Source organism: Eriocheir sinensis, chromosome 38 (assembly GCF_024679095.1).
Source record: "Eriocheir sinensis breed Jianghai 21 chromosome 38, ASM2467909v1, whole genome shotgun sequence".
Classification (NCBI taxonomy): domain Eukaryota; kingdom Metazoa; phylum Arthropoda; class Malacostraca; order Decapoda; family Varunidae; genus Eriocheir; species Eriocheir sinensis.
Window position 1 is genome coordinate 1,126,243 of NC_066546.1, and position 15,526 is coordinate 1,141,768.

General features: G+C 41.5%; 1 protein-coding gene across 5 annotated transcripts in view; it reads right to left on the reverse strand.

Annotated features, from left to right (window-relative positions):
• LOC127008518 (uncharacterized) overlaps nt 1–15,526 on the reverse strand; it is a 117,144-nt gene that overhangs the window by 51,856 nt on the left and 49,762 nt on the right. For 4 of the 5 annotated variants that reach the window (XM_050880632.1, XM_050880633.1, XM_050880634.1 and 1 more), the window contains one exon: nt 14,284–14,505. The exons of the other annotated variant lie outside the window; for it this stretch is intronic. In XM_050880632.1, the coding sequence (XP_050736589.1) occupies nt 14,284–14,325 (42 nt within the window). In that variant the 5' untranslated portion in view covers nt 14,326–14,505. The remainder of the gene's footprint in view (nt 1–14,283; nt 14,506–15,526) is intronic. 5 annotated transcript variants of the gene reach the window in all.

A 15,526-nucleotide genomic window follows, 5' to 3' on the forward strand; every position in this document is an offset into this window, starting at 1 on the left:
TCTGCAGCCCAACTCATGGGCTGTCACCTGACAAAGGTCCATAGCCCTATGGAGGGACAAATGTAGAGATGGATGGATGAATGGATGAGGAGGTAGGAAGATGAAGGAGGAGGGAGGTCTGGCAATCTCCCAGCTGGGTGTCGATGTTGCCATACCACCCACACTTATCATATGCCTCTTAAAGTGTGTATATCTCATCATTTTATAAAGTAATGGGCCTCCTCTACTCGCAAAGTTATAATTCAAGTTGAAAAACGCGATTTACAGTATCCTCTCGAGTTTCATGCTTGCTTCATTCCGAAGGTATAGCGCTAAACTCAAGGATCGCGAAACTTGAGGTATTGAAATCCATGAAAAAACGCATATTGGTTCCGACCCGTGGAAAAAAATGACTTTTTTCGACTTTACTCCCTTGTTGTCTCAAAATACATACCTTGGTAATAGGCAGCAAATGGGAAGTGAGAACAGGTTGTTTTGAAGCCACAGTTGGAGGCGGCTGCCTTACAATGATTGGCTGGCTGTTCTGAAAACATGTTTGTGATCCACGTGGACGTGGTGTCATCTGCTAAAGTAAGGGCAGTCGCTCGTGGTCACCCGTGGGACAGCTGGACAAACCTATAGCTTTTGGTAGTTTTCTGTGTGTTATGAAATAATCTGCTAACTCTTTCTGTCATAAATCATTAAATCACTAATATCATGATTGACTTGACAATGCCTATTGAACGTAAACAGCCGCTGCAGCCGCAAAATAGCTCGCAGAGAGCTTGCAACTTGCTTACTCTTTCCATATTTCCCTCACCGCTAACAAAGATCACAAGTGGACAAACTTGAACAAAACCAGGCAAATTAATACTTTTAATGCTGTGTATTCCCACAGCGCGCTTGTGTGGTGGACAGTAGAATGACTAATTTCAGCGGGGAGATATTTTTCGCAACACAGGCCAGTGTAGTGGACCCAACTGTCGCTGCCATGTGATGTGATGTGATGGTGTCGGAGGTCTTGCCTTTACAACGGCACCAGTGTAGTGGACCTTCTTCTTCTTTTGACCTGTAACGCTTTGTATCGCTTCTAAGGTCTCTTCTCCATACTTTTATATTTCACAACATGCACTTAGTTACTTCAGTGCACACTTACTCACTTCACCCTGAACTCAGGTGTTTTCTGTCCTTTTCTTTCCCTGATTTTGCTTTTCTATGCCCTTTTGCTATTTTCTACTATTACTTTTCACCGTCACTGCCATGCATTACAAGTCAAAAGAAGAAGAGGAAGAAGAAAACAATAACGAGATCTCTATAATTTTCATAGACTGGAGAAAAAGTTTTTTGGACTGTGGTTCCCCAGCACAGGGTGTTCTCATATCTTGTTAATCAAGTAGTAGCAAAGCAGCTCTGCCAGTCCATTTTATGAGTCTCTTGGTGGTGTTCCTCACTCCTCAGCCACTGCCATCGTCTGTTTGTTTACATGCAGCCATGCGGTACCCAAAGCTGGGCACGGTAACAGAAAACCTTATTCCCGATAACCGATAACTGATAATTAAAAACCTTATTGGTGATAACCGACTTTCGTTAACTGGAGACACAAATATAGGCAATAACCGATAACTGATAGCCGATATAAATCCACAATTCCGATACTAGCTAGCGATAAGTCCGATAGGCTAAGACGATACTATATTGATATTTCAAATAAAAAACATAGATGAATAAAAATTTTCATTATCTGCATTTTAGAAAAATTATAAAACCTGAAAACCACACGTTGACACGTACCAATGGACGGTAATACTAGAAACGCCTGAACCGGTGTTGTGTTATTTGGGGTCCCCACCGTCAAAGGCTGGCGCTTTTGTTGACAAACACTGGTATCTCGTAAACTGTGCATGCTCAGACCAGCAAGCGTTGACCTGTACACTCTCACAAAGCTTTTTAACCGGAATTAAGAGTTGCTGGAAGGCTAAATCAGACATACAGTACCACTACCACCATCCCCGCTGTTTCTAGAACGACACTGTACAAGTTGTATTTATATGTACAGAGTGTCGTTCTAGAAGCAGCTTACTGGTCTGAACATGCGCAGTTTACGAGAGACCAGTGTGTGTAAATAAAAGCGCCTGCTTTTGACGATGGGACACTAAATAACACAACACCGGGTGCCTTCAATACCATGGCATGGTCACAAACGAATATGGAATATCAAATTTGAGGCAGTGAATAATCATTTTTTGGGCAAAGTTAAATGATTTTACTCTTTGATATATTGATTTTTGAGTCTAACATAAAAAATAACTTAGTGATTTAATGTTGATGATCTAAGTATGAAATCTTTTCACTGAAGATATTTCATACCCCGAAGTTTTTTTCATACAACATCGGGCGCCCGGGCCACACATGCGCAGTAGGGAGGAAACGTTTTTTTTCTGAGGCGGAAAAAAATATCGATTATCGCTAGTTTGGTTACAAAAGTAACGAAGATACCGATATATATATTTAAATAAGTAGCGGATGCCCGATAACCCGATTTTGTTATCAGTGATAAAGTATCGCGATAACGCCCAGCTATGGCGGTACCCATGTACCCACACCAGTTTTCCATCCACACGGACAACCAACAATTAACTCGCACCCGGTTGGGCAAACGGGCAACCGCAGTTGCCCATAGCCCCAATGGTTGGAGACGCCGACAGTAGGTAGACACGACCCGTAGATGTCAAAGCACCGCGAAACTCGGGGCGGTAATGCGCAAAAGTCGGGATGGTAAGATTTTAAGACTAAGCGCTAAACTCAAGGATCGCGAAACTCGGATAGCGCTAAACTCGAGAGGGTACTGTATAAGCATTTATACGTAAATATGATAATACTGTTAGCATTTACTACACCTTCGAGGCAGTAGTTATTTAACAACATATTTAGCGTCACAGAGCGCATTAAAGCTTTGTAAATCCGCACGCTAACCCTATGACATCATCGATTAGTTGGTAATTATTACCGCGCGAGCTTTGTGTATCGCAATGTTCTCAAAACTACACACTAAGGGCCCAAAACTACGCACTAAGCCTTTGTGAATCTAGCCCCAGATAACTAGTGTTGTAAAGTGTATTATTTTGAGGGTGCAAACCCTCACAGTGGTGCCTTCTCCCATGTATGATTATTATCCATGAGTTTATGTATATTTTGTGCTTGGGTTGTTTACTCGGTGTCGTCCACAGCTGGTGGGCGCTAAGGTTTCTCGTGTACCCATCTCAATATTGACTTGTCTGTCGAGAATTCATTCTTTGGTTGGAAAGCAAACAATATAATGTACATTATCCTATTTATAGTCATTTCCTTGTCTCCTTTGGTGATAACCTTGACGTGAGCATTGTCTGGAAAGCTGTGGTGGTTATACTGACCCAACGCCCTCCACGCCTCCGCTCTTCCACGCTAGCCCCTCTAGAGTTCCCGGAAACCCTCCCCTGAGTCCCCCTTGTGAACTATTTAAACTTTAAGGTTCCCTGCGAGCTATGGGTGGCCTCGTTCGCCCTTAGATCGCCGGGTGGTGGCAGCATTTACCCTCAGGGTGAGTTTCTGGCCTCAGACTCTTCAATCCTCCCTTTCATCGCTGTCCTCCTTTAGTTTTCACACCACCTGGTGCCCCAATTTTCAGGGCACTACATGTAGCAACGAAAGGGTTAAATGATGTGAAAGGGATGGAAATGACCGTCATTGCACCCAGAACTGACTGGAAGTAGTATTATGGTGCACAAGATATTACGCGCTAGAGTTAGCAGCTTAGCGAAACCTTATGTATATAGGTTTTTTTTCATTTTTTTGCTCTTTTTCTCACACTTGGAGCGCTCATGTCATGTTTTCAGCACTACAAAGTGAGTTTTTGTGCTTTAACAATGTCCCCAAGAAAGATGGTTAAAAGGGATGGTGCTGCAAAGAAGATAACAGGAACGGTGGATACTATGCTCATTACAGGAATGTTGGTGCGAGCCTTGGCAGCTTGTATGCCCTCCTGCTGGACATGACAAACTCCCGTTCACCCTCCATCTCGGACAATACATCGGGTTAGCTTCACATTGGTGATCGAACGTAGTTCCGGTGCCTCGAGAATAGGGAAACTGTGGCTGCTAAACCCCAGGGCGAAGCCTACACTCGGGCATAGCTAGCAATTTCGGGAGTCTCCGTAACAACCGTAACAAATTGATTTGTGTTTCATATTCAAAATTACTTTAATTCTGTAAAAAAAAAACGTAAAATGATTTTCAAATAAATATTTTTTGAGATATGGGATGCATTGATGGGATTTACATTAATTTCAATGGGGAAATTCGTTTTGGTTTACGAGTGTTTTGGTGTGTGAGCAAAATTCCGGAACGAATTAAACTCGTAAACCAAGGCTTGACTGTACGTAGGTAAAATTATTTAAAAATTTAAATTCCAAGTGGAGCACATTTAGACTCACTCTCCCTTTGCTGAAATCTCCATTATCTCTCTTTGGCTTCCATCCTCCTTCACTGACCAGCCTGTAAAATAAGCCTGCAACTTTGGTCTCCTTAATGATCTAGAGCAGTTGGTTTAGCAGCCTGCATGTATCCCTGACCACCTTGGAGTCACAGCCAACACTTTGGTGATAAGAGGCAAATCAGAAGGGTCTCAGGAGGGCGAGGAATTGACTGACAAAAATCTCTCACACTTGCCTTCTGTCAACTGTGTTATGAGGAGGGAGCGTTGAGAAAATAGGGGAGTGCGTTATCAGTTTTCTTGTTTGCTTGGGGCTCCCCAGGGTGGCATTAACAAGCTGCATATCTCTGCAAGGGGCTGTTTTCTCAAAACTATTTCACACAGGTGGATAGAGATGATCTCTTCTCTACTGCGAGAACGCAGGGGCTGAGAGGACATGGAAAGAAACTTAATAAAGGAACCTGTTTGAGTGACTTGAAAAAGTATAGTTTTCCACATAGAAGTGTTGACACATGGAACAGCTTGCGGGAAGAAGTGGTGGAGGCGAGCAGTGTCCATCAAATGGAGGAAAGGCTGGATGAATGTAGACATGGAGACGGGACTATTAGAGCTTAGCTCAGGCTCTGTAGACTACAAATAGGTAAATACACACACACACACACACACACACACACACACACAGAATGTTAGCTTTAAGAAAATTGTGGAGGAGCAAGTCAAGGCTAAGGATGAAGCTATAACTGAAAAGGTGATCAAGGTGATAAAAGAAAAAACAGAAATAGTGAGGGACACGGTTGAAAAAAAGAAGTCTGTAGTAGTGGTGGGCATTAATGAAGAGCACATGCCAGTCAGACATACAAGGGAAAAGAAAGGAAGGCAGTGGAACAAGTAATTGAAGCAATTCAGGAAGAAGGTCATGAGCTGGTAGGGGAGATCGAAGAAGTATTCAGGCTTGGAAAGTATGAAGAAGGAGCCAAAAGACCAGTAAAAATTAGATTTAGGTCGTAAGTGGCGGCAGAAGAAGTGGTGGGAAATTCATGGAAGTTAGCAAGAACAGAGACCTACAAAAAAGTCTGGGTAAGAAAGGACAGAAGTGTGGAGGAAAGGAACACGATAAGAGACTTGAAGAATCAAGCAAATGAAAAGAATGAAGGAAGATCAGAAGAGGATAAAAGGAAGCCTTTCTGGAGAGTGATAGACATGGACCTAAGGAAGTGGTACAGAAGGGAAGAGGAGACAGCTTGAAGGTGGCATACACTAATGTGAATGGGTTAATATCGTCAATGTTAGAAATAGGAGATTACCTGAGTAAGGAAAAACCAGATGTTATGGGGATTACGGAAACCAAATTGACTGGTAGTATAGATGCATTTAACCTAAGGGATGATAAATATAATGTATGGATGAGAAATAGAGAAAACAAACAAGGAGGAGGAGTGATGCTATTGTTGAAAAAAGAATGGACAGTGGAGGGGGTCACCTATGGCGGAGGGGAAGCGGAGGTCTTGAGTGTGGGAATAAGACTGCAAAGGGGAGGATGCAGAAATATCATAGTGGTGTATGTCCCTCCAAAAACCAATTCATGGACAGAAGAATTGTACAACAAGAAGCTGGAAGACACATTGGATTGCCTAAGGAGATTGCTGGAGGAGAAGGATAAGATTTTGATAATGGGGGATTTTAATTGTAAGTGTCATGGGAAAACTGGTCAACGGAAGGAAGTGAAGCTTCATGGGGGAACAAGGTTTTGGAATTGGTTATAGAAAACGTCCTCACACAGTGGGTGGAGGAAAATACAAGATTCAGAGGAGAAGACGAGCCATCTAGATTGGACTTGATAATCACCAGGGAGCCAGATATCATGGAGGAGATGAACTATAAGAGCCCTATAGGGAAGAGCGATCACGTACTCATCGAGTACATATTATGTGAAGGAGGTAAAACAATCAGGAATGAGGACTACAGGAAAGAATGGTTTAACTTTAATAAGGCAAATTTTGAACAACTTGGGAAACATTTTGAGGAAGCACAATGGGATACTTTTTTTGAGGCTGAAAATGTGGAGGAAAAATGGGCTATCTTTCTACAGATTTACAACGAAGGAGTGGAAAAGTGGGTACCAAGGATGAAAGAAGGCCAGAAATCAAGAGAAGAGTGGTACAATAGAAAGTGTGTAGACGCCAAGCAGGAAAAGGAGAAGGCATGGAACAAATGGAGAAAAAATAGGAGGATGGATCTATGGAATGAGTACAAAAGGAAGAGGAATGCTTATGTCAAAGTAAGAAGAGAAGAAAAAAGGAATTTTGAGAAAAATATTGTAGATAAGTGCAAAGACCAGCCAAAACTGTTTTATAAGTTCATAAATGGAAAGTTGAAAAATAGAGATGAGATTCAGAAAGTTAAAGTTAACAGTGAAACTTTTGAAAGTATAAGTGAAATAGTAGAAGTGATGAATAACTGTTTCCAAACAGTGTTCACAAGGGAGAGTGAGTTTGAAGGTGTAGATGCAGTGCCGGGGAATAGAGTGCATGGGTCTGGAGAGAATACAAACATCAGCAGATGAAGTTAGAAAATTATTGGAAGAATTGGATGCCAGGAAACCAGCAGGACCGGATGGTATATCAAATTGGGTGCTAAAAGAGTGTAACCAGCAAATAGCTGAAAAGTTGAGCAACTTGATTAATGTCTCACTAGCACAAGGGAAGGTACCGAGAGACTGGAAGAGGGCTAACATCGTCCCAGTACATAAAGGAGGATGTAAGGAAGACCTGTTGAACTATAGGCCAGTGTCACTAACAAGTGTAGTAGCAAAGATGTGTGAGAAAATGATAAAAAACAGATGGGGGGATTATTTAGAAGAAAACAGTATATTAACAAATAGCCAATTCAGATTCAGAGGAGGACAGTCTTGTGTAACTAAACTGATCAGCTTCTATTCAAAAGTAATTGATATAATACAGGAAAGAAACGGTTGGGCAGATTGTGTGTATCTGGACTTAAAGAAGGCGTTTGATAAAGTACCACACAAGCGATTAATATGGAAACTTAATCATGTTGGAGGTCTGGGTGGTTTAATATTGGATTGGATTATGGACTTTTTGACAAAGAGAGAAATGAGAACAGTAATCAGGAATAATAAATCAAGCTGGATGGAAGTGACGAGTGGAGTCCCCCAAGGATCGGTGTTGGCTCCGATTATGTTTGTAATATATATTAATGACATGACAGAAGGGGTGACAAGCTATATGAATATGTTTGCTTTGGAAAACATATACGGCCGTATTCTTAAATCTCACGAAATTGGCAACGACAATGACAGTCCCCACGCACATTAATGTTCGGGTTGTCACACTTTGCATATTCTTAATCACTCGGATTTGTCGGGTGGGATTTGGTAACACTGGCGGCGCAAGAAAATTTAATTGGTAACAATGTCCCTTGTTATTTGGTCCATCTCAACGTTCTGACGGTCAAAATGCCGACTGCACCTGATACCCTGCGCGCTGTGTTCAAGTCAACAATGGAGGAAACTAAGCGATATTCATCCTAAAATGAAGTTGCTCTACTTCTGGAGCTTGTAGAGACACCGAGCAATAGTACTTGACAGAAGAACGGATCATGCAATGATAAAAAAAAAGAAAACGGAGGCTTGGGAAACTATAGCATCATTCTACAATGCCACTGGCTCTCACTGAGGCCGCGGCCACACTGGGAGCGAGAAAGCTAGCAAGAGCGAGAGCGGCAAGGGGAGTTTCTGTGGCCACACGAAAAGCAAGGCGAGGCGAGGGTTGTCATGGTAACAAGTCTCGCAAACTGCCGCAAACCAGTATATAGCCTCGCACCCATCCCCGTCTGCGTGTCGGAGCAAACAAGGGATGTGAAATGTTTTTATAAATAGTTCCGTGCTTCACTTATTTGGCGTTTTATGAAAAATCTGTATACACCATCGTGTTCAGGAGGCTTTTCTGTATAAGATGGAATTGGGTTTTTTAGTACTCATTTCATAGCCGCTGCAAATGATAGCCATATGTAAAATGTATTATAAACATTACGGAATGATCATTTAACTTCAACTCGTCAGTATTTATTTAGTTTTAACCCCAAGAGAATAATTTTCTTTCTAAGGTTTCATATATTGTTATACTTGTCTAGTTTTACCGGCGGAGCATAAATGATTAGTATACCGTTGGGGTCCGTGGGGGCAGGAGGGCTTGCGCGCCCTGGTGGGGCAGCGAAGACGATCTCTCTTCTTTGCTTGTTTTGATGAAAATGAGGCACTGCTTTTTACTCAACTTGCTCTTAACACTTTGGGGAGAGTAGCATAAGTGTTCTGAACGTCTAGTATCCTCAAAGACGTTGTGAACATGCAAATCAGGGACAAAATAACAAGCCCCACAATATTTGTAAGAAAGGGTGACGGACCCGACAAAGTCTCCCGACAATTTGGTGCTTTGATCGGTACAACGGACCTAGAGGTGGCGTATAAGAATACACCCTTCGTGACTGTCAGAACTGTGGTAGCCACGGGCACGATGGTTGTTTAAGAATATCATTGTCGGATGTGTGGGGACTGTGGTTACAGAAGTTTAAGAATACGGCCCATAGACCGGATAACTGGGGAAACATACAATCTTCTTAGAAACATAAAAGCAGCATTTACATATTTAGATGAAGAAATGGTGAAGAAACTAATAACATCGATGATACGTCCAAGACTGGAATATGCAGCATTAGTGTGGTCGCCTAGATTGAAGAAAGAAATTAGAAAGTTGGAAAGAATACAAAGAGCAGCGACTAAATTACCGGAAACTCTGAGAGAACATACTTATGAAGAAAGACTGGAGAAATTGGGACTAACAACACTGGAGAGCAGAAGAGAGAGAGGAGACCTAATAGCATTGTACAGGATACAAGAGGGATTGGAGAAATTGGACAGGGAAGACCTAGTGGTACATGACAGAAGTGTAACAAGAGGCAATGGTAAGAAATTGAAGAAGAGCGACTGTAGGAGAGACATCAAGAAATACAGTTTTCCATAGAGAAGCATAACAACATGGAACGGACTTGAGAAGGAGACTGTGTGTGCAAAAACGATTCATGAATTTAAAGCCAAACTGGATAATAAGCGTTATGGAGACGGGACAGCACGAGCCTAGTATGGCTCTTTTCCTGTATTTCACAACTAGGTACAACTAAGTACACACACACACACACACACACACACACACGAGCAATACAATATATGAAGTTTATTTATGAACGGTAGGCAAAAGTTATACAGGTAACTTTCGATTTACGCAAGTATTGTGTCCTTGAAGAGATCACGTAAATCAAAAACAATGTAAATCAAACAAGAGGTAGGTTTCTATCGAAATATAAATATTCACTTCATTCAGTGGAGAGAGAGAGAGAGAGAGAGAGAGAGAGAGAGAGAGAGAGAGAGAGAGAGAGAGAGAGAGAGAGAGAGAGAGAGAGAGAGAGAGAGAGAGAGAATATCCATATCACCGAGATATCCACTCAGGCACTCAGTCTCAGCCTCACTCATGTGAGGAAGAAATGAGGGACACCATGAGCGACTGGCTAGTATTGGTACCGGTACTGAGCAGTCTGGTATCAGTACGTACCGTATAGCTGGTACCGGTACCTGCCCACCCCTATTGTTGAGTAACGTGGCAGCGTGGGTACTGTATTGCTGTTCAAGTGGCGTGCGGGAAGAACTGAGCTCAGCTGTGTGGCCGCGGCGCCGTGTGAGTCCAGTTGCGTGAGACATCTAATGGCCACTCCATAAAATATCGCGTATAAGTGAAAAAACGTGTAAATTAAACATTTCTTTGGATTTTGGACCCCGCGTTATTTAAAAAACGCGTAAACCAAACTCGCATAAATCAAGAGTTACCTGTAATATACAGTAAAACCCCGATTATCGAAATGTCGTTTGGATGAATATCACTTTGATCTTGCACCTTGGTTCTTATTTTCGAAGCACAGGTAGAACGTGAGAAGTGTGTCCTTGTCTGGACCAGTGTATGTTGATACTTGCAGATCTGAATTGTGAATGCTGCAGAGTGCGATTGTGAATGGTTGTGCAAGCTTGCAAGTGTGACCTTGAGCTATTTCGTGTCACAGTATAGAAAGCATATTCATTTTTTATCAATTTTAAATGTGTTAATATAGTACATATGTAGTTACTTTTATTTATTTTTGATGTTTTATAACGTTTTTAATTGCATTATCAGATCAATTCGGATAATCCGCTTACTGTATTTAAATAAAAGCTTAATATAGAGGTCTACAGACGAAATAAGAGGGACTGCAATACCACTGAGGAGCCAAACTTTCCTCTGCGGGCTGAAATAAGGCATTTGTCACTTACCATAATATTGGATGGTGGTTGAATATTGGAAGTTTAGGATAACAGACTGTACAGTATTACTCTCCCCACTATTGCGGTGATCAAGTCCCGACTCAGGTCCATCAAAACTACAAGCTACAACTCACCCAACTGTTTCCCAATATATGCACAAATACACATCAATAAAGAAATCGTAGAGAGAAGCACCACTCTTCCCCAGGGAAAAACCAACGCACCACAGCACTCACTCATCTCTATACAGTGAATGAAAAAATGACGGTTAACGTAACTGTCTTGAGCATCATCATAAGTTTGAGGTGCTATACAATAATTTATTGCAAGATTTATTAGCCTACAGTTTCATTCTGAGGTTCTTGTTATCAACTCAGCAACAAAATAAGTTTGTGCGTGTGTTATTAAACAATACGGTTTAACTAACAAATGTTTACTCTCTCTCTCTCTCACACACACACAAAAAAAAAAAAAAAAAAAATAAATAAATAAAGAGGAGATATAAGAGTTGTTGGGGGATAGTTTAGAAAGCAAAGAGTTGTGCCAGACTCTATCGAAAGCTTTCGAGATATCTAGCATAACTGAGAAAGTTTCACCGAAACAGCTAAGAGAGAATGACCAGGAGTCAGTTAAGAGAGCAAGATCACCAGTAGAACGTACCTTGCAGAACCAAAACTGGCGATCAGAAAGGTCAGAAGTCGATAGATGCTTAGGAATCTTCCAGTTAAGGATAGATTCAAAAGCTTTAGGAAGAGAGGAAAGTAAAGCTATAGGACGGTAGTTTGAGGGATTGGAACAGTCACCCTTCTTAGGCACAGGCTGTATGAAGGCATACTTCTAGCACGAAGGAAAGGTAGATGTTGAAAGGCAGAGACGAAAGTTTGACCAGGCAGGGTGTCAGGACATTTTTTAAGTACAATAGGAGGCACTCCATCAGGCCCACAAGCCCTCTGAGGGTTGAGGCCAGAGAGGGCATAGAAAACATCATTCTTAAGAATCTTAACACGTAAAGCGTCAGATATGTAAGAGATACGTCGGCCGCTCTCAGACACTAGAGCGTCGGAGACGTATGAGATACGTCGCCCTCCTCCCATCCTTTTCCTGATAAATTACGTCCTCAAAACATCTCCACATGCTGCTCTCATACATTACACGCACCGTATATGCTGCCTCCTTGACCCTGCTAACACGAGTATCGTCTTTTTTTTTTACTTTTACTAGTTTTCAATTTTGTAGCGGTTTCTGCTCCATTATTTTTGTGATAGCTGCCTTACGGCGCTTCAACCCCGCTAATATGAACACATTCTAATTTCCATTACTTACTCTCCCCATTTCTAGTGTTTTTTGGTGCGTGTTGTGTTGTGGTAGTTAAACCTTGTACGATATGAATTATGATATGCCTCTCCTTTTGTCGTATGGAAAACAAATACATATTATTAGAAAAATATTCACACTCTGAAAGGCTACACTCACACGGAGTATCTGGTGGTTGCCATTGATTTGATTTTTAAACACAAACACACTCTCTCTCTCTCTCTCACACACACACACACACACACACACATTCTAATTCTTAAAATTCTTTAAAAAGTATTGTTTTCCACATAGAAATGTTAACACATGGAACAGCTTGCGAGAAGAGGTGGTGGAGGCAAACAGTGTCCAACAAATGAAGGAAAGGCTGGATGAATGTAGACATGGAGACGGGACTATTAGAGCTTAGCTCGGGTCCTGTAGACTACAAATAGGTAAATACAAATAGGTAAACACACACACACACACACACACACACACACACACACACACACACACCAGAGGGAATAAACAGCTACATGAGACTGTTTGCGGATGATGCTAAACTGCAAAGACATATAAGAAACAGTGAAGACTGCAAGGAGCTGCAAGAAGACCTAAACAAGATTTGGAAATGGAGTCAGAAATGGGAGATGAAATTCAACATGAAGAAATGTCATGTTATGGAAATGGGAAAAAGTGTAGAAAGACCAAAATGGACATATAAAATGGGAGATGGTGAAATATTAAAGAAAGTAAATGAAGAGAGAGACCTGGGAGTAATAATGCAAGATTATATGCAACCAGAAAGTCATATAAATCGGATCTTTGGTGATACATATAACATGGTGAGAAATATAGGTATAGCATTCCACTACATGGACAAAGAAATGATGAAAAAATTAATTACTACTATGATCAGACCTAAACTAGAATACGCGGAAACAGTGTGGTCTCCACATATGAAGAAACACATAAAAAAACTAGAAAGAATACAGAGGATGGCAACAAAAATGGTTCCAGAACTGGAGGGACTGACATATGAAGAGAGACTAAAGGAAATGGACTTGCCAACACTGGAACAAAGAAGAGAAAGAGGAGACCTAATACAAATATATAGGCTATTGAGTAAAATGGAAGAAGTAGATAACGAGAAATTGCTACTAAGAGAGGAACCTTCCAGCAGGAATACTAGAGGACATAGTAAAAAGTTGAGGAAGGGAAGATGCTCAAGAGACATAAAGAAATATAGCTTCCCACAAAGAAATATAGAGGTTTGGAACAGACTAAGTGAAGAAATAGTATCGGCGAAGAGTGTGCAAAGATTCAAGGAAAAGTTGGATAATTATAGATACGGAGACGGGACCACACGAGCGTAAGCCCAGGCCCTGTAAAATTACAATTAGGTAAATACAACTAGGTAGGTAAATACACACACACATTCTCCACCCAGACAGCTGCAGAAAAGAAAAAAACAGTTACGCAAAACCAATCATACATGAAAAGGGCTATTTTTGTGACTATAATTTCTTGAAGCTAAAATATGACATGCTGTTTTCCTCTCAACACAGTAACAATGTTATTCATGTCCCCAACTCATTGCTCCAAGTGTGAGAAAAAGAGGAAGCGAAAAAACTATATACATAAGGTTTCGCTAAGCCGCCAACATTAGCGTGGATTATCTTGTGCACTTCCAATAAGTTCTGGGTGCAATAATGGTCATTTCCATTCCTTTCACATCATTTAAGACTGGTTTTGCCAAGATAAAAATTCGAAGATGTGGCTGGCACTGGCGATATCACAAGGTGTCATATTTGCCGACGCTTTATGGGTTAATAACAGGCATAGTAGAGTCAGAGCGGGGACGAGTAGGAGGAATATGCCCAGAATCGTCCAGAGTGGAGTTTTTAGTGAAAGTTTGTGCAGAAAGTTTATCCTTAGAGATAGATGTGACGGCAGTGCTGCCGTTAGGGTTAAGGAGAGGACGGAAAGATGAAGAATTGAAATTGGAGGAGACATTTTTGGCTAGGTGCCAGAAGTCTCTGGAAGAATTAGAGAAAGCAAGGGTGTGGCATTTTCTATTGATGAAAGTATTTTTCGTGAGTCAAAAAATAAATTTGGTATGATTCCGGGCAGAAATGTAAAGATCATGATTAGAAAGAGTACAAAGGCTCTGGTACCTTTAGTGAGCATGCAGCTGGACTTGAGGCAGAGTGTCCCATCTTGTAGGGTCACCAGGGATGATTTCCTTAAATGTTGTGTGAACTGGATGCCAGTGAGATGGTGTCAGGGATTCATCTTGCTCAGAGTCTTCTGGACTTTATGACTTGACAGACTCCAGGGATCCAAAAGTTTTCCCTGATTTTACACAAAGTTTCTTGAACCCCACTGTGCAAAGTGACCTGATAAGATTAATGAAGAATTAATTTTTCAGTTAAATTATGATTTTTAGGTGACAACACGGGGAATTTTGTAAGAAAAGGGAAATCTGCTTGATCTATCCTGCCCCTGCATCTAATTAGCTAGTCATGCTCAAAAAGGTTTAAACTCTTTACCATATCTGGCATTTCATTCACCAATGGTTTATTAACCTTTTCACTATGGCCAAGCGAGAACAGTGCCCCGTCCCGTATCCGGTCTGGCTGTGCGTGCCAAATTTGTAAAGCCGCTACTGAATATAACAAGTTTTAGGCCATAAACTCAACATAATCATCACGTCTTATATATAAAAAATATGCAAAATTAAATGATGCACAGAAAGAAACATATATTAATTGATAATTATGAGATCATCATCATCATCATCATTTCATCGACGCCTGCTCCTAGGAGCTCCCACCAGGGGATGGCCACGGCAGAAGAGCTTCCAACTTTCCCTATCCAGACACTCCCTTCTTACCTGCTCAAAGTTTCTCAAAGATCTTTCCCCCCTCTCCCTAATGTACTCTTGCACCCTATCCCTCCATTTCACTGGAGGTCGTCCTCTAGCATTCCCTCCCTCTATCTCACTCATATACACCCTTCTGGTCATCTTACTCTCCTCCATTCGCTCCATGTGGCCAAATCACTTTAAAGTCTGTCGCTTTACTTCTTCCACCACTCCACACTTCTTCCCTTCACCCCTGTGACACATTCCAAAATACTCATACACACTTTCATTACTTATTCCATCCATTCTACTCACACCACAAGCACTCCTCAAATAACTCATTTCCACTGCCTGCATTCTAGACCTCTGACTTTCATTCCAGGCCCACGTTTCACTTGCATATGTGAGGGTTGGTACTATTATTGTATTTCTCAAATCCCTCTTTACCTCCATGCTCACACTTCTGCCATTCATGATTCGTCCCAAAGACCCTACCACCCTTCTTCCTTGCAATGCCCTTTCTCTTATCTCACCCTCCGTACCACCATGCTTAC